Source organism: Protopterus annectens, chromosome 8.part0, assembly GCF_019279795.1.
Source record: "Protopterus annectens isolate FY-2018-M chromosome 8.part0, PAN1.0, whole genome shotgun sequence".
Classification (NCBI taxonomy): Eukaryota; Metazoa; Chordata; order Ceratodontiformes; family Protopteridae; genus Protopterus; species Protopterus annectens.
This window is the reverse complement of record NC_056741.1, coordinates 255391072-255412127: the sequence shown is the minus strand read 5'-3', so window position 1 is coordinate 255412127 and position 21056 is coordinate 255391072. Positions and strand designations below refer to the sequence as shown.

General features: G+C 39.8%; 1 protein-coding gene across 1 annotated transcript in view; it reads right to left on the bottom strand.

Annotated features, from left to right (window-relative positions):
* Positions 1–21056, bottom strand: part of CRTC2 (CREB regulated transcription coactivator 2) — a 2800764-nt gene that overhangs the window by 1582103 nt on the left and 1197605 nt on the right. The window contains exon 5 of the mRNA XM_044079735.1: positions 3453–3521. Coding sequence (XP_043935670.1) covers positions 3453–3521 — 69 coding nt within the window. The remainder of the gene's footprint in view (positions 1–3452; positions 3522–21056) is intronic.

Below are 21056 nucleotides of genomic sequence, written 5' to 3'. Positions count from 1 at the left end.
GATTTGCCCACCAGGCAGTAAACAAACTCGGTATGTCCATCAATAATGGACATTTTTTGTGAACATTTTGAACATTTTTTTAAAACCAGAAGATTTCACATCCTTTTGTTGTTTGACACTGTCTCAGTCAATGCACACACACAAACTAACCCTCTAACTTACATGGGTGTAAGCTCTCTAATTTAAACGAGCCCTAATTTTAACAAATCAGAAAAAAAATAGCTCACATACACTCTAGAATTGTTAATATGAGGTAAGGGATACCATATGGGAATTCCTTAACCCAGCAAAATTTTAAACGCTAAGAGTAAACACACCAAGTATTTACTACTAATGACTAAACTACTACTAGCAAAAGCACACAATAAATATAACTATCTACATTTTTTTAAATCCTATAATACTACAGAAGTAGAAAAAACACACAGTTATCACTGCAAATGGGATAGGGATTTTGAAAGGCCTAACAAACAAACGGCCAACACACACAGAAGAACAAGTACGCTCCCACAAAAAGGAGTGGAGGGCTAACTAGAAATATATCTATATATATTATACACACACACATATATATATATATATATATATATATATATATATATATCCTAAGTCTAAGAATTAACTGTAAAACTTTAAAGTGTAGATAAGCAAAAAGGTTAAACCCTTAGCCAGAGCTGTCGTACGACCCATTCTGTTTCAGTGGCAAACAAGATCTGAGGAAAGTACTACAGCATCATGGGATAGGGTAGGACCCACGAGCTGGTCGGAGACCTCAAGCTTTAATAAGCAGCCGAGTCAGAACCGAGGATCAGTTCCGAACCCATCAGTATAGAATGAAGACGAGATGGACAACTTCACATCAAAGGTATGGCATCCAAGTCCAAGGAAGTCATTGTTCCATTGTATTTGGCATTCATCAGACCTATCATTGAGTACAATGCCTCCTTGTGGTAACTTAACCAGGCATATCCAACAACTGTAACATCCACAGAGGTTCCCCACTAAAAGAATACAGAGTGTAAGTAAAATGTCCTATGCAGACCATCTCAAAGCCCTAGCCTTGTATTCTGTCTCCTACAGACTTTTGAGGGGAGATCTATGCCTGGCAAACAGGGCACTGTCAGACCCCACTCTGATGGACCTTCTGCATATCCACAAAACAAACAGCACCATAATTACCCATTCTAAAGACTTAAACCTTGTCTGTGATATAAATAGGACCTGTTGGAGAGACAGGTATGTATCCCAGACACTACCTCGTCTATGGAACAGGCTCCCCATCCATGTGAAGTAGAGTTCCTCCCTAACACAATTCAAGCGCAACTTGGACAACTGGATGGAGAACAGGAAATTTATCCCCGGTTTGGCACCTATGTCTCTAATGGATACAGTCAACCTGTAAATGGTTAATTTCCCAAGCCCCTGCTTGTAAATGTTTCATCTCCCAGGCCTCTGCTTGTAAATGTTTCATCTCCCAAACCCCTGCTTACACTTATGAAGGGCATCAGAACTTGTCAGAGATTCAGGATCATGGCTAGGCTTAAAAAGGCCCTTGTGGTCGTTAGCCTACTAAACACCTATGAACCTATAGGAGGAAAGGTTTCCCAAGCTTTAGCGGTTATAACTGAGAATGCATGACTGGGTGCAGTGTAGCTTGGCTCTGGGACACTGGTGTGCCGGAGGTCTGGGACATTTTTCTTAGGTTGTAGCAGGAGGTTTTAAAGGTAAGTTATGCAGTCAGAGGGCAGTATGTTTCAAGATTGAGAAGCTCGAAAAGAAGTGAGCCTAGTTGTCGACTGACTTGCTGCTTTATAGGTAACCATTTGTACTTATTCACAGTGAGGTAGCAGTGTTTGAGGGGGGGAGGAGTTTGCAATAAAACAACATATTTTACCTGTAACTGCATGATGTGATGTCAAGCTCTTGCAGGAGGCAGCAGATATTATGGGAAGTCTGTACTCAATCTGGACTAAACGCACTCCTTTACCTACTCATGTTCCAGATGGTTTGGATAGGCAGGAGGAAATTTTCTTAGCCGAGAAAAGTAAGGAGTTGATTTTTTTCTAGTTTTATCTACGTGGGTTTGGAATCTAAGTGTCGGATCTAGCCAGATACCAAGACATTTGAAGGTAAAAGTTTCAAGTGGAGTGTTATTCTTGTCTTTGATAACAAGGGTGAAGGGAGCTTTAGCGAGTTTTCAGTGTGTACCAAAAAGCACAGAGTTTGTTTTATTGGGATTTAGAAGTTGTTTATGGTCTTTTAGACAACTGTCAAGTATGTGTACAGGTCATGCTGAAATGGGTTTTGGAAGACCTTAATGGAAGGGGTGAGATCTGTAAATGACCATATCGTCAGCATATGACAAGAGAGGCAGCAGAGGAAGATCATAGGGGTTGGCTGTTTTTGAAAAGTGAAAACACTAGGAGGCCAAGTATGAACCTTTGAGGGAACCCTTTAAGAGAGAAACGCCTATTTGTACTGTGAATAGCCTATCAGTAAAGAAGCCCATAAGCTATAGACAAGAGCAGGGCTGGTACCTACATCAACCAAATTGAAAAGAAAGGGTGATCTACCAAATCAAAGACCTTTGTGAGGCTGACAAACAGGGGCCCCTGGTAAGGCTGCCTTTGTCCATGTTCAGTAGGACATCATCAGTTGAAGTCCAAAGCGCTGTCATGGTGCTATGGCTAAGAAAGAATTTATAAAGTTAGCACTTTTCTTGTTAATGTACTACCTAATTAAATCCCTCCACTCTCAAACCACATATGGTTTACTTTGCTCACATATGTCTGCTGAAAATCTGAGCCTGGATCACTAGTGTTGCAAATGAGAACTCTGTTTCTGCACAATCGTATAAACTTAAGCAGAAGTATTTATTTAAATGAATTGGAAGGGGGTGCAGGCTACCAACTAAATTATACATAGAAACATTTCCATTTTAAACCAAGAGGAGTATTTTGTGAGTTTAATATTACAAAGTAAAGAAAATGTATGCAAAATATCTCTCTAGGTTTGCTGTAATCCGTCAATTTAACATATATACAGTTACTGATATTGGAGATAAAAGGACAAACTACTATCAGCATGTAGACACAGTCTTCGTTATTTCACTATGCAGTCCATCTCAAACGCAGTTTTCATTATTTCATTATGCAGTCCATCTCAAAGAAATATCTAACTCAAGGTTTTAAAAAATAGGCATTTCAAATCAGACTATACCGGATATCACTTTTAACAATAACCCACAGTATCAAGAAAATGTAAGAGAAACACAAAGAAAATAAATGGATTGATGTGTTTGCATACAAATGCACGCACATGAGCGTGCACACACACACACACACACACACACACACACACACACACACACACACACACCAACATACAAAATAAACTGTCCCTCTGAATGGGGAAAACAGAAAAAAAAAACACACAAACAAAAAATGGTTCACCTGCTGAGTGTTGATGGAAGTCTATACAACTGTCCTTTCTCCACAGGAAAGTCACCCCAAGGCATGTTCCTTTATAATGAAAAACATGTGGTTATACGAATGGGCTTCATTGAGAGGTGAACAAAAATAATTAAAGAACCTTAAAGCAAAGGGGCAGACTGCATTCTGTGTTAGTAGCAAAGTATTTTAGCAGTTGTAGATGGCAAAAGAATGAGTGTAGAAAAAAATGACAAGGAGGCAGTCTAACAGACAAATAGGATCAAAACCTGAAGGTGGGCTCCTCAGTCACACCTGTAACCCCCAAAAAGTTTCACTTAATTTCCTCTTCCTTCCATAAGATGGGAAAAGTAAGTGTTGATGAACCTCTAGGTAGAAAAATTAGCATTAAAATTACTCAAAATAGATGAGACTATGGCAAACCGAGTGAATATCAATTCAGCTCGGATTACTTAAATGCATTCTTACTTGGACAGTTTTCATTACTGACAATTATTCTGAAAATATCTATTTTTAAAGTAGCACAGCTGACAAGTGTTAATTTGAAGAAATTACATTCAGTAAGCCGTTCTTGAGCTACACAGGTCAGAATAGGTGAAAAGCATAAACTAACACTTTTTATTTTTGTCATCAGTGTCTAACCTGCTTTACGTCAGGATGATGGTGAGAAACGGACAATGACTGACAAAGATAATGTGTTGAAGAAAAAGGACATACTGGGATATACACGACATATACTGAGTTATAAATCTATGATGCAAGCACATGAGTTACAATACTCACACTCAATCAAGTTTAAAGCACATGTCATCAAATTGGAAAAAAAATAGCCCAACCAGCAGAACCCACATACTAACAAGAAACCTCACCTGATCTTTCTTACAGCTGCCAGCATTCCGTTATGCCCATTACAAACTGTCAATTATGTTAACTTTTGCGCAAATGCTTACACACAGTGATAATGGATCACTGTTACAGGAAATGTCAATCAAAACAGGGTTCTAGCTTGCCAAAAGTGTGCAGATAAACCACACACTCTGTAAAATTTACCCTTTATGTTTTAATTTACAAGTGACCGGAAACAGTAAATGAAGCACTGTGACACAACTTGATGTATATGAATTTTATTTCTTGGATCATTTCTTGAGAAACACCTTCTGAAAAACATGCAGTATTGTAAACTTATTTTTTTGGTAAAAATCTTAACCATTATTTTTTCACCTAAAAATTACACTTGTTTAATGTTTCTTATCTATGGAATTTGGTGATATAGCTTTGTTTTTGAAATGTATACCACATTACCCAACAGATTTTGTTAATTTCTGGAAATCTTTTTTTATTTTTTTTTTTTACATTTCTATACGTAAATATGTGAAATGTGTCCTGTCATATCACCTTCTCTACCATGTTAAGTTTGCAGAGTTCTACTTCACTGTTACGGTCATCAGACTTTTGGTGCACATGTAATATTTAGGAGTATTTTTTTTTTTCCTGGACCACCACTACATATCTGCACCATTCTGAAGAAGTACTCTTCAAATGGTCAAAGTACTCTAGATGTGGCCTTACATATGATTGCTAACAGTGGTATCACCATCTCGTCTTGGACACAAGTAAATGCTTTCACTAAAAAGAAATCTTGCATCATACTGCTTCTCTTGACATTTTAAGCTAAATAATCTCTTTTAGGCTAGTACATACAGTGGGAGTTTCTAATCAAAATGCTCAAAATTTGTGTAGATATAACTGAAGATGAACATTTACTTAAATTCTGGATTAAATTACCCTTAGTTTTTCATTTGCTCTTCCAAGAAAAATGTGATTCCCTTAATTAAGAGAAATTGGATTTTTACAACACTGACGGGAACTGGGACTGACAGGGACAGCTCTTGTTTGGCTGTAGCAAATACTTCACTTTCCACTGTATAATCTTTTCCTTGCACCTCCATATCCCAAATGCATGACCTGATGTCAACTGTCCCACGTGACCATCTCTATGTCTCAGTGAGAACACTTTTAACATCCCCATACCTATGAAGAGTTAAACCTACTTTTTTTATATGAAAATGTCACATCGTCCTATTATATACAAATATTTTGGGCAAAATGAGATGACACCCTGGAGAAACTGATTTACATTTTAGTTCATCACGCCCATCTACTTGCAGGATTCAAAACAAGGAAGTGTGTGTGTGTGTGTGTGTGTGTGTGTGTGTGTGTGTGTGTGTGTGTGTGTGTGTGTGTAACTGTAATTTCACTCTTCTTGCAGTCAGCTTCATTCACTAGTTTACCAACATCCTCTTTTGTCTATCATTCAACCAACTTCAAGCCATTTTCCTTTTTAGGATCCCTCCAGACTTTCAGTATGTTTAAGTACAACAATGCTGTTAGGCACTGTGTTCACCCTCTTAAAGATACCTATCAGATTTAAGACCATATCTCTGTATTGAGCAACGCTGCTTCAGATCATGGAGACTGTTCTGTCAGGATTAATTTATTATTTTATTTTCTTTACCACTGACTTCATTAATTTCCCCATCAATAAAGTCAAACTGACTGAAAATACAATTGTGTACTTAACTTGGCATAATAACAAATGTTACAGCAGATCAATGTTTTAAAATTCCCTACTTCCAGGGATGTCTCTAGGTGTCCTGCCTATTTGGCCAGTCTTCAAGAGCTCAGGTTCCTTTCTCCGGAGCACTGTAAACATGCCCTACAGAACATCCCAGCATGGTAATGTAAGTGAAACATTCTCCTGTGCCATCTTCAGAGCCTTCCTGTCCTCAATTTAGCCTCATTCTAAAGCACAGACAGTAGACTTGTCTAGGTAAACATACCATTAACAGTAGATGCTCAAATAGATAACTGTCGCAGTAAGCTATACTGACTACAGCCTGCCCATGGTCTAACAACCAGCCAGCCTCCAAAGGTTAAAAGCACCTTCCAAGAACAACTCAAGCAGAGCAATATAAAGTCACTGGTTACAGTGCCAAACCTTCATCCGTTTCTTGTTTCACAGCAAGGGAGGCTAGAGCCCTGTGCATTAAGCAGTGTTAGAAAAAAGGGGAAAAAGAAAAAAATATTCAATCACTGGCATAAAATATAACACCATAAGAGGATGGAGGGAGAGAGGGTGTACCTACTGCAACAGTGATCTTATTGCAACATCTATTGCTGTAGCAAGTTTACTTACACATCTATACTATGTTCACTATTAGTTTACTGTTGCAGTGGTCTAAAGTTATATGGGCAGAATACAAGACTTTAGAAAGAAAGGAAGAATGATCAAAGTCCAGGATCCCTTGAGAATAGCCTCAGCAAAGCCTGCTCTGGACCTACAGAAAGTCTAACTTGTAGTGTTTTGCTTAAGTATGCACATATAACCAAATTACTTCCTCTAGTACATTTCTTGAGTCAATTCCTTTCCAAAAAGCTAGAAAAGTAGTCAAAGCGCTAGTAAAGTGGCCTTGTCCCTGCCTAGAAGTGTCTTCTTATAGTGAGACTAACAAAATGCCCCATTTTTCTTATCCTTGCAGAAATAAACAGTTGATCATAATTCCTGAAGGTTTTAGTCCTGTAAGTTTAGTATCTGTGCTTCCTGTAGCCATCTAGAGTGTGTAAAATTACTTCTCCCCTATTTTTTTTTTGGTTCTTGACAAAAAACAAGGAGATGTATAGCTTTACTCAAAATCAACTTTGAACCACTAGAAAAATAAATGCAGGGTTTGTTCTTAAAGTTAACCTTGCTTTGTGAAAGATTAGAAAAAGGTTGAATCACCTTGACAGCTTGTAATTCATACTCTTCTCATAGAAATCAGACAAATCTGTAACACTGTTCTCCAAGACAAGAACTTCAAATCAGCCTCATGGGCAAGTTAAAAGGAAAAAGTGCAAGTTTCTTCAGTATATAATAAAGATACCAAGAGAAAGACACCTGCCTTCTAGGTGGGTGGATACATAAAATCCCTTTCAAAAATGGGGGAAGTCCATGTGCAGACAAATGAATCTTGACATAACAGCAAGATAGGCCAGAAGGTAATAACTCACACACATACTATAGAATCAGAGGCTTCTGGGCCTGAAAAGGGTCCTGGCTATTACTCTGGAAGCAACTAGAAAATATTTTCCACTGAGCCATATGATTTCCTAGTAGCACGTTTCTTAGCTTCCTTTAATACCTAACTACGAACTAACTACTAACTAAACTTAAAACCACCAGATTAGCAGCAGACAACCTCCCAGGTGAATACATTCAACTTGCAGCTGACGCTCTAGCCTACCCCGTATCACTCTTGATTAACAGATCTCTGTCAGAAAGTTATGTTCCTACACTATGGAAAGCCTCACACATAATTCCCCTACACAAAGGAGGCTCCTCCACAGATCTAACCAATTACCGCCCCATAGCTATTCTCTCGCCACTCTCCAAAATACTAGAGAGATGCATTCATTCTCAAGTCTCAGATCACCTCCTTGCTAACAACCTCCTCCCCAACACACAACACGGTTTCTGACCTAACCATAGCACCACCACCGCCTTACTCTCTTTCTCTAACACTATCCTACAAAATAAAAATGCAGGTTATCTCTCCTCAGCTACCTTCCTAGATCTCTCTAAAGCTTTCAATATGGTCCCATACAAACAACTCATCTCTCTTTTCATTAACCTATCCTTCTCTCAACCAGTCATCAACTGGTTTCAGAGTTACCTATCTGACCGCCAACAAGCAGTTGTTTGGCAGGACAACCTATCCCCCCAACTACCAGTCTCCAGAGGAGTTCCCCAAGGGTCCATCCTGGGACCCCTACTCTTCTCTATTTTCACCAATAACATAGCCTCAGCCAAAACACATGGCACATTCATACAATACGCAGATGACTCAACCATCATCTGCACAGCCCACTCCCTACCAGAACTGCAAAAAGTTAGACAGGAAGCATTTTTTTCTACTGAAACTTGATTACCCGATGCCCAACTAATACTCAACCCAAACAAAACAAAATTACTAATCTTCCAACCCACCAAACTTACCCTAGTCTCACTTTAACATCACAGCAAAAGACAACACCACCATCCATCCTACAGAACACACTAAATTACTAGGAGTAGAAATAGACAATAAACTGAACTTTGACATTCACATTTCCATGACCATTAAAAAAGTGCACAGAAAAATTAGCATTATATAGAAATCAGCAACTACTTACCAAAGCAGCTAAAATTTCGGTAGCAAATTCTCATCTTATCTCTACCCTACTCTATGCCTCTCCAATATTTACTAACCTTAGACAATGTGATCTAAATAAGCTCGAAACCTATTACAACAAAATCGCCAAATTCGTCACAGGGGCTTCCTACTGTACTCACCACTGTCTCTCACTAGCAGAAATGGGCTGGCTAGAGCTCCCCCACCTCCTTCAATGGTACCAACTCACGCTCGCCCACAAACTAATAAACCAACCACTAAAAGTCCCATCCCTCCAGAATCTACTCCAACCCTACATAACCATGAGACCACTAAGATCCATTCACAAAAACCTCCTACAGGTCACAAGAGCCATTAACTCTGCTGGAGAAGCATTATTCTCCTGCACTATAGCCAAACTCTGGAACTCCCTCCCATCCTCAATTACCTCTGTAACTTCTTGCACCCACTTTAAATCCTTACTAAAATCACACTTCAAAACTTGCCAGATATGCCCTTGCAACCCCCCCCTCTAATACCATTCACTCCCCCCACCCACTACCTCTCTCAGCCCCCTATCAACAACCTACTCTTAGCAAGCTTGGCTACTCATGTTCCCAGCTACCTACCACATAATACTAACTTCTTGTAGCAACAACTGCTAATGGCTGTTATGTAACTCAAAACAGTTTGTATCAATTGTTCACTGATGAATCTCAACTACATTTTAACCATGTTTAGTATATGTCACCATATTTTAAAATTGTACTATGCTCTACAGCTATTTTACATCTGTTTTCTTCTTGTCTTGCGTCCTTAACTGGACTAATGTCTATATTTAAATGCTATGTTTTTTTAACTGTATAATGCAAATAATAATGTGGAGCTTTTCTCCCCGGGCCTCCGCTGAAAACTGACCTGTGTCCAGTCAGACTCTCCCGGTCAACAAATGTAAATAAATAAATAAATAATAATAAATAAATAATGCCTGTTACACCATCCATGAAAAAAAGGTGCCCGAAAGGTTTTAAATATTTATCATCTACGCAGAAAGCTGAAGAAATTGAATGTTGGGGTGTACGTAACACCTCCCATCCTTGTATAAGGACACGTGGGGTAACTGACCTTGGCTATTTTCAAAAGAAGGGAGAACCACTGTTGCTTGTGCCAAAAATAGATCACCAGAACTATTCCGGGAGAGTCTTTCTGAATGTTTAGAAAACAATGGTTACTGGTGGAGAGAATGGAAAGGCATACAGTAACATTATTGTCCATGGGAATGTAAAAGAATCAGTTTTACAGGCCTTTGTGCAAGGAGTCCTGGAGGAGAATTTCTTTCACTGTCTGTTGTGAATGGAGTCAAACATGTCTATTTGAGGAGTTCACCAAAGTTGAATCAATTCCTGGAAGATCCTGGATTGATCTTCCATTTGGAGGGGGTATCTCTTGAGCCTGCTCAGCTTGTCTGCAATATCACTGTAATCTGACGGAATGTAAGCAACCTGCAGGGATAGACTGTGCTAAGTTGCTAGTTCCAAAGCTACCACAGTTAGTCTGCAAAGGGAATAGGATCTGGTGCCTCCAAGTTTATATACCACATCGCTGAGGTGTTGTCTGCGATTACTACTAGAGGACCTGGAACCAAAGATAACTTATAGATTTGAGACGCACGCATTTCAGTCTGCCCTGCTTGTTCCACATACTCTAACTTTCAGTTCACTGAAAACACCACCCCAAGCAAAGTCTTAGGCATCTGTGGTTACAGACTGTTAATGACTGGAAAGGAGAAACTTGGGTTGAGACAGTTTCACCATGCACAGTATTTCTTTTTTACAAATCCCAGTACTGGAAACTGAAATGATATGGGCTGTAGATGGTAGGTCCAAACTAATTTGTGGGACCACTGAAAATTTTCCTATTGTGAAGCTTGGCCAAAAAAATCATAAGAATTGTACAGGCCACGCAAGAAAATTCTGAGATATTCTCTGGTGGATGTTAGAAACTGGTTGAAGAATATCAAAAATTGCTCCTTGGAAAATTCTACTTTATCCTGATGGAAAACAGCCATCATGACGGATGCATACAAGCAGACATCTCAGAAACACTAGTCTATATGAAGGAATGAGAGAAGATTTAAATATATTCACTTGAAATCTCAGACTGAGAAAAATGTTATTTACTTAATCCAAAGATTCTTTACAACTTGTAAACAAAATATGAAAAATGGTCATCTAAACATGGAAAATGTGAATGTTCTGCAGCCTGCAACTGGCTAGTTCATGAGTTAAGCCAGTGGTTCCCAAACTTTTTCGATTCTTGGCTCCCTTGTTGAATCCAGGTTTTCCCAAGGTGCCTCCCCCGCGTGGCAGGTATAAAGTGCATATTAATGTAGTTACTACTGCCACCAGTCAACTCCTTATCAGCTAATTTAAGGCCCTTAACAAAGGGCATCCAATCTTACTGTGTAATATTAATGTCAACACAAATGGTAGTCTGACCAACAGCAAGGCTATTAGGAGTGCTCACACAGCGTCACCAAATAAATATGCAAGTACTCTCAAAACTTAAATATCTCTACAAACATCAGCCACAATGAAAGGTTTAAATATATTTAATAAATAATAAATAACAAAATAACAAGACAATACTAAATATGTATTCACAGTGACAGAGTTCAAAGCTACAGGAAATATTTAAAACATTGCAGAAAAGACTCAAATAAAGAAAAATACCAAAACTAAGCTTTAAGCAATCTGAGACCTAGAATGTCCAATTTCTTCCTTAAAGGGATCGAGGTTCATGAAATGTGTGACTTGTTAAGTTTTATGGACTAAATACCTGGCGATATTATAACACAGAATCATTCAGTATTTTCTGCCATGTTATACATTTTGTGTGATTTTCTTTGTAACAATTTAGTTCAGTTTCAAGGATGTGTTGCAAAAACAGAAAGCAGCAGTTTCAAGTTACCATACAGTAGCATTATCATATCACTCAATATAAATCAGCACATAAACGGAGTACCACTGGACTGTAGAACAGTACTATTGTTATGCAATGCTAGGAATTTTTCTCCTACTCCTCTCTTGAAAATGGGCTCTACCCAGTATTGCAAACCTGATTAACAAAATGTAAATATATAAAATAACTGCACACACAACATAACATATACCCACAGCATGGCTTGCACCACAATCATAGCACAACCACAGCCCTACTGTCCTTCCCTCATACTATTTACAAAGACCACAATCTTCCTCTTCCTTTCCAAAGTGTTTGATATTATCTTTAATCTAAAAATAACACATACTCTTCACTCACTGGATTTCAGGACTACTTCACTCATTTGGTTCACCAGCTACCTCCACAACTGCTCACAAGCCTTTTCTACCTACTTACTAGTACCTACTAAGTTTCATTCTTGGACCTTTATTATTAATGATTTCATTAATTATCTTACTTCTGCAACACTAATCAATACACAGATGATGCTACTCTAATCTGCTAATAATCCTCCCTATCCTCACTACAAACCATCACTCACTTATAAAAACTCTCACTTGCAACTATTCCTAAACCTCAATAAAACTAAAATAATGCTCTTTACTCCTAGATCCTACACACACACACTTCTCTGAAAGTTTCCTTACCTGCATAGGAGTCTTCATTCTTTCTGGCCATACCCGCCGCAGGTCCGATTCTTGTTCCCCCGAACATAATCTGTTCGTTGCCGTTCTCGCTCGCATTTGAGCAGCCATGCCCAGCCGGAAATGCGTGAGTTCCTTGCTCAATTCCGACAGGCTGGTAGCCCTGACAGAGCTGACGTCATCGTGCACATGATGACGTCAGCTTAAACGGAGCGAAAATTAAAAAAACAAAAGAAAAAAATCGTAAATGAAGGGTACTGGTTCGTGGCACCCCTGTGGGAACCCGAGTTTAGCATTTTGTTAGCAAAAGACAAGCCAAAGGGTAAAGCAGAAAATTGAAAATGTGAACCTGATACAGAACAATGTAAAACACATCTGAAATATTTCAGTATTGGAATGTGTTAAGCATCTTTTAAAAGCTGAGTTACTAGAAAACTGAGAGGTGGAATGAGTGGTAAAAGAGGCTGTAGATATGGCATTCTAATTTTTGGGATTTTGATGCGATGGTTTAGAAAAGAAATATCAAGAACAGGTCTCCAAATCTCCACTTTCTTTGGCACCAGAAAGATCCTTGAATAGAAACCTTTCCATATTTGATCTGGGGGAACAGGGTCTATAACTTCCTTTGATAGCATTTGATTAAGGACAGGAATAAATGGGGAAGTTTAATTGGACTGATACACAGGAATCCCTTGAAAAGGAGGAAGGAAGTCTCACTGCCAGTTTTAAACTTTCTGAATGATTCTCATTAACCAAGTATCTGACATGATCTATTGCCACAAAGAAAAGTGAAGACCTGGACTTTGGGACAAATTTGCTGGAATATCAGAGTGAGGAGGGTAAAAACATATTAAAGGACCTATAGTCAGTCTACTTTTTTAGACTGTCCTTGCCTCTGGGAGGATCTTACTGGCCCCTGCTTTCTGAAATTTTGTTTACCTCTGCTTTGCTGAAATTGTTTGCTTTGTTTCCTATAAAAGGAACATGAATTGGAAGGAATGGTTCTATTGTACTTTGGCATAGTGGGGGGCAGTGAAAACTCTGTGGAATCCTCTGAACTAACTTTCCCTTTTCATCAAATCTTTTAAGGACCTCAGCAGGAGGAGGACCCAGATAATACCATTTTAAACAGGGAGGTATTTTGGATTTCAGCTCTGACATACTCTGGTAAATCCTGGGAATGCACCCAGGCAAATTTTCTCATCACTGACACAGCAGCAGTTCCTCTAGATGCAGTATCAGCAAAATATTTCAGTGTGTTTGGTTACCTGAAACACACAGGATATTAAACAACTCAAAAGATATCTTACTCTGAAAAAGAGAGGTTAGCAATTAACTTTCTCATACTATCAAAAATGCCAGCAGACATGTGAGCCTGATGATTCACGATCTTGAAAACTACAGTGAAATAAGTATAAACTTTCTTCAACATTTTGTCAGAAGGAAAAGGGTTAGATGCCAAAGTATGTTTGGCAGAAGATAGTTTTAACAAAGAATTCACTGCAGAGTCTGATCTAAAGTTTAAAAACAAAATATAATAGGTCTGAAGAACCTTACACAATTTATCAGAAGTCCAGGGGACAGGAAGCGGACTGTCAGGTAAACTGCAGGTTGCCAAGAAAGCATCCTCTAATGCTGGTAAGATAGAAGGAACAGCTGCAGACTGAGGAAAATCCGCATGCAATTAGTCATAATATTTTTTTGCTGGGATTGCAGCATTTCTTTTTGCTCCTACTGTGTGGCTCTCCCTTGCCCAAAGACGACAGGTATTTGGTACAAACTGATTCGACATACCATTGAATTGTCCTCATGTGAAGTGTGGCCAAGGGAATCATAAGAATTCTAGAAGCCATGAAAGACAATCCAGAGGGATTGAGAGAAAATGTTGAGTGGTCCAAGGTAACTGAAATGGCCACAGTCAAACAGGAAGCAGACCTGAAGGCTGAAGATTCCTAACAAAACTTTCATCTTTTCGTGGATCATGGACGGAAGAACCAAGGAGCCCAAAATCTAGTTTTCATGTCTACCAAAAATGTCTCCTACAAGTGAGTAGAGAAGCTCTGGACAATCGTGGTAAAACTTGACTGAAAAATAAAATGTATTTTGAGGGATATTTTTCAGTGACAAAGCCACTAGTCCTAACCCATAGAAAATAACTTTTTCTCACAAAAATAACATTTTGAAAGGCATTTTGCATGACAGCTTTGATAAATCCATCCCTGGCCTTAAAATGTGTGCCTAACTTATATAATGCTTAATAAAACTTACGGACAGATGTCCAAGGTTGCAGCTTCTATGACAGACTGGGAATCTACATCAGCATGTATGTCACAACAGTGGCAGTAGCCCTGGCACTGTGTGCCTTAAATACAATGTTCACCTACTTGCTTTTACTCAGGTAGCAGAAGTGGATACATTCAGAACCACTTACAGATTTGTTAGCTTAGACACAGGTTGTCGAATTTTCTTTTCTGCCAGAGGGATGAACAACTGATTTGTCTTCCTGACACCTTTAGTCCTATTTAGATACAATTTCTACTTGCTATGCATATCCAGGTAGTGCTGAACACACACACACACACACACACACACACACACACACACACACACACACACACACACACACACACCACTCTCAGGGGGTGAGGAAAGAAGGTGTAAAGCTAAATGGTCTGGCTGAGTACATTATCACACCGCCCTGGACAAGAATGAAGGGTAAATCCTAAAGCTCACTCAGTCTTTGTGGAAAATCAAGAAGTATGGAATACACAAAATGGCCTATATTTACGACACACTCCTGGGTAAGACAGCTGCCACCTTATAGATGTCTCCAAATCCAGAACTTAAGGACAGAGAAAACTGTCTGTTCACAGGTGGCTACAGTCAGCATTTCTACTGAGTAACTGAGGTCCCTAAACGGTGACAACCTTTTCCTAGGTGGCCTGATGTGGGGGACTCCCCAGAAGAATTGTTTGACCAGCAGAAGGCTTGCTAGAGACTGATCCAGAATGAGTCCAGTAGAGAAAGCAGGTAGATGAATCCTGACAGAAGTATAAGACAGTCTTGTTTTCAGAAGCCCAGAAAGACACTGGAGGACCACTGGCACCCCTGGTGCCAAAGACAAACCTGTTCCACCTGGATACATACAATCTCCTACTAGAATGCTTTCTAGCTTTAATAATAATGTTAAGCATGTCCTCAGGGTATTAATGCCTAAAGTGCATTAGGAGTCCACCATTCATACTATGAACTTTAGAGTCTGGAGACTAGGGTTTATGAGTGATCAAGGGACGGTTCCCATCCTCCTGCCATCTCTCTGAATAGGGAGAATGAGAGTTGTCTGGGCCTGAATTGGTTATAAAAAGCATTTCAGGTTTGTTTTTCCTCATCTTTTGAGCTATTATTGGTATAAGGAGAATTGGTGGGAAAGGCATAAACATACAGCTCTGTCCATGTTATGGAAAAAGACATCCGTTGCCCAGGCCTTTTTGCAGGGGTTCCATGAACAAAACTGGCCCAGGTGCACATAGTTCCATCTGGGGGATACCGCATCTGTGCTCAATCCGAAGGAAGACCTCTCAGTGCAAAATAAACTCATAGGGGTCTGCTTTGCCCTACTCAGCTGGTGTGCTACTGTGTTCAGTTCTGAGGGGATATAAACAGCCTTGAAACATAATTTGCGCTGGATTTCCATTTCCCAAGCTTCCGTTAATAATCTGCAGAGCTGGAAAGATTTTGTCATCTCCCTCTTCTTTTTGTACCACATTAGTAGTGATGTCCGTCACCAGTTTTGAGATTCCTTCCATCCAGAGCTGGCTAAAGGCCATTGCACCCTTAATTAGTGTTGGCATCTCTTTGATGTTGGTGTGTGGCTTTCTCTGCAGGTCACTTAGTCCTTTAGTTCCTGAAGAATACCACACCCCAGCAAAGCCTGGCACAATGTGCTGATAGACTTAACTGTAGAATCCAAAATTTAGACTAGTCTGGTTGACCCACCAATGGAGTTACTTTCTTAGAAACAGAAGAAAGAAAAAGAACTGGACTAGGAGGTATGAGTGTTAACACCACAACAACCTGAGGTACCAGTGGATTGTTCACATGACTAGCCTGACATAGAGGACAATAAGAATGGTGGAGGCCATAAAGCCCGGGGGTCTAAGAAATCCTGGCTGTAGCCACCTTCTGTATTGCCAGGTTTATGAAACATTTTTGATAGCTTTCTACCACTTCCTGAGAGAGGAATGTCTTCTGGAGAGAGGTTTCCAGGATGGATCCCAGGAAGACCACTCTCTGACATGGCCCTAGGCATAACTTTTGTAGGTTAAGTGTGAATCTCAAACTCTGCAACAAACCCTCAGTGAAGGTTAGGAACTTTGACTCTTTCTTTGTCAAAGTTGACTAGATCAAACAATTATCCAAGTAAGGAAAAATATGGATAGCCTACACCCTGTAGTACACAACCTCCAGGGCTAGGCACTTTTGAGAAAACTCTCTGGCCAGTAGCAAGCCAAAAGAGCAATCCAGTACACTGACAGTGTCATCCCACAGCAAAATATATGAGGAACCATCTATGGTCATTGTGGATGTGGATATGCAGGTAGGCATCTTTCAGGTTCAGGTTACCAAATGAACACTTGGTGCAAAAAAGATAGCAGAGATTGCAGGGTTATTATTTTGAATGCAGGTAACTTCAGGAAGGTCTAACATCGGCCATTAGGTGCTTTTCTTCAAAAAGAAAACTCTAGAGTGAAACCTTGTGCTCTATTAATGAAGAGTTATCTCTTCAATGACCCCAGGAGAAAAAAATCTGAGATAATAGACAGAATCATTTTCTACTGCTCTTTGCAGATCCAAGGAATTCCAGAAAGACGAAGTTGGCCGGCACAATGCAGTATGTACCAGTCTTTGACTATCCATAATACCCTAGGTTTTGCCTTGACTCAGTCAACACACATGAGTCTGTCTGCTATCATGTGTGTGTGTGTGTGTGTGTGTGTGTGTATGTGTGTGTGTGGGGGGGTGATGGTGGAACAGAATGGGTGGAGGGGAAGGGGAGGAAGCAGCCACTTCCTTTTTAGAGGGAGCTTAGCAGGGGGCCAGAGAGGGAAATTTGCTTTATTTTCTGAGTATTTTGGAGGGGTGCATCCACTTTGCATGACTAAAGACCCATCCAGCTGGCACATCCTCTATATCAAAACCATCAATCTCTTCCCCTGACATAAGCTTTGTAAGTACCACATTCTTCTTTATTAATGACTACCCAAAGCTCCACTTTGTTGCCCTTAGCCTAGGCCACCTCAGGGAAGGCCTCTGGGAGCAGTCAGTCATTACGGACATGTCCAAGTCTCTGAATGTTATAGTCTCTGAAGTGGCATCATGACAGGAGGTCTGGGGTTTGCAAGCACACCTTGCCAGGGCCAGTCACCTCAGACCAGTAAGTTGCCTTGAACATCTGTTCAAAGTCTTCCTGGTATCTGCACATTTGTTCCTACACTTCTTCTTAAATGTAAGGTCCAAAGAGGCAGATAGCCCAGTAGACAACATGAAGGAGAGCACTAAAGTTATAAAATGTCTGCAGTCAAGCAAGGTAGAGGCCAAGAATACACAGCCTACTTCTTAGCACTTTGTATGTCAACCCCTGGCAGAGACTGCAATTCTGCCCCTAAACACAGTGTAGCAGCCTCTGTATGGGATCAGCCTACTATACTCACAATTTGGCCTTTTCTTGCTAGACATACAAGAAGAATGTCAAGGGAAGAGCCCAAAATGCAACCAAAAACCCACACACATTAAATAAAGAAGAAAGAAAGAGTTCCCAATAGGATACTTACCTGCCTGAGCTCAGGGATGGATCCGTATGAACATGAAGGACTATATGCAATACTGAATTGAGATAAGTCTATATGCAAGTAATGTAACAACAAACTCTGAAGATGGTGCAGGTGCATACCTCAATAATACAAGTATGCTGTAATGTGATCTAGGTAGGCGTACACTGCACCAAGGCAAAGGAACATGAGCTCTTGGGAGACTGGTCGCATGGAGAGGACATCTAGCAGACAACTCCCTATAGGTCAGGAACAGAGCAGCAGCAGTGGTCTTATGGTGAAGATCTGAAAATGCTAGTTACCACCACTCCCACACAATGGAAAATAGTTTTGCAAAATCAGCAGACCTATACACTACTAAGTCTCACTAAATTTCTATTACAAAAAAAAAAAATATGGGGAGAAAATGTACACTAGTAACTCATAATCACCATCCTAGAAGCATAGTCCTTCAACACTTAATTCCTACAAATTCCCTAGCTTCTATGTTGAAATTCCTCCCTGCTAACAGTTGGGAATAATCTTTCTTACTTCTCATATAGGTTCAAAGGAACCTACTAAGCTAACAGCTGAAGAATCCTTACAAGCCTAGCCAATATAACCCAATTTTACCCAATATATGGCCTCTAAGGGCACTTACAGATCGTCACTGTCCATAAGGGACGTAAGCACTACGCCAGGCGTGAATTTGCGATTCCCCATCCACTGATCCAAACTGCATTTGAAAAGGGTCAGGGAAGGGTTCTGCTTAATGTGAACAGGAAGCCTGTTCCAGACAATGGGCAGTCTCTGAGACATATCTGTCTCTTCAGCATGTTTAGTTCGAGTCACTGACCAAGTTTAAATCCCTAGATTGGGTGACCCTTGTGCTGTTGGACTTGCAAATGTGTAGCAACTCCATCAGGGCTGGATATGTGAGTACCTTGTAGGTCAGGCATAGTTTACCCCTTAATAGTATGCAGGAGACAGAGTAAAGGGATAGAACGTTTAGTCTATCCACATAGTTCTTCTTGTTTACACCCTGTATTTTCTTTGTGAAGAACCTCTGAGGTCACTCCAGCTGCTTTAAGTACCTAGTCAAGTACATGCCAAGTGGTGCATTGTACTCAATTAGTGGTCTAATGAGGGCTGAGTATAGCGGGACTACAATTTCCTTGGATGTAGATGCCACTCCTTTACTTAAGCTGTGCCACGCAAAAGGACTTCCTAAGCATTGTAAGCACATGGGGGTCAAAGTTCAGGCTACTATCTCTATCTGTGTGCCTACATCTCTCACCTCTGAGAATACTCTTAGAAGTGTGCTATTCATGACGTAACTTGCAGGGGTAATTTGACTTCCCAAAGGGTATACTACTACATTTTTCTGCATTTATTTTTATGCCACTGTTCTGGCAACAATCCTCTTCCTGATTTAGACTCTCCTGAAGGAAATCTACCTCACTGGGGGATGTTATTTCTAGCAGCATCTACTAGGAACAAATTAGAATCAAAACATGCAGAAAACCTACATTTTTCAAATACATATTTACATGGAAAAAGTTGCGCCACACACACAGAAAACATTACCAAGAGCTGAAACATTCATACTCCTAAGTCAACATGAATAGATGAAGTTTTCTTGGAAGAACTAGAGATACATAAAACAAATGTTTTATGCTGTGAATATGACAAACATGATGGAACACATTCTCACAAAATTAAAACTGCAAAGGTGCACTACATACAAACCCTCCACTTCAGAATACAATAATAACTGTCAAAACTGATTTTACAATCAGTTTCTCTTAACATTATTCTTTGGACGTTACTGGTATAAAAAATATTTTGAAAGACAACTGAAAATATCTCTGGGAAATTCTTACCAATTACACAAGACTGGGTTAGGCCTTAGATTCACTTTTAGTAAATGTGCCAACATAAAAACGACAGTACAAGATGGGTATAAAAACACTGGAGAAAACCAGAAGCATAGCTGGCTCAGGCAATGCACTATGCTGGTACCACGAACCAGCACTCCACCCCCTCAGCTTATCAAGTGAAACAAACAAAAAAAAGCAATAAGTAATACTCCTAAACTGTATCTGCGGTGGTGGTGTTGCGGTAGCGTTGTCACCTCACAGTAAGACGCTGTCTGGTTCGATTCTCAGCTAGAGCGTCTTCTGCGTGGAGACATGCTTGAATGGGCGTACCTTCGTTGAAGGTTGTGCGTCAGGGCTGGTAACTCGGCACGTAAAAATCAACTACCAATCATTAGCGGACCGGAGTTCAGCTGTGGTGACCCCTAACCGGGAAAAGCCGATAGACACAAACACTCTACTCCTAAACTGTACCTTATTACAGATCCATCCCCACATACTCCCAGCTCCTTCAATGGAAAGAAAAAAAAAGACTCATTCCACTGGAAAGAGACCAGTCACAGAATCTCCCTCCCCTTCCTCCAACCAAGCCATTCAGGACCCCTGTGAAAACTGTGATGCATTTTATGTGGGCAACACTATAAGTAAACTTTCACAATGTGAACAGAGAAGGATAAGAATATGCTTTTTATAAATGCTCTGTTTTGTGACAATTTCAAGAAATTCACATTTCTGTTTTAGACTACGCCGAATGAATAAAGACAAAGACCAAGGAACAATGAGGTTAGGTTATGTAGTCTCATAGTCTCAAGCTTGGAAAGAAAATTCAGATGATAAAATATATATATGTATATATATATATATATATATATATATATATATATATATATATATATATATACATACACATACATACACACACATATATTAAATGATGTGTATTAAAGACAAGAGTATACTGAAGTGGAACAGTTAAGAATGGAAATACTCCCCACAGGACTGGTTGAAATGCAGGCATGTGTAAAACGTGGCTCAGGAAATCAGAAGATCCAAAATTCTGGGAATAATGGAAAGAAGGGGGAAATAC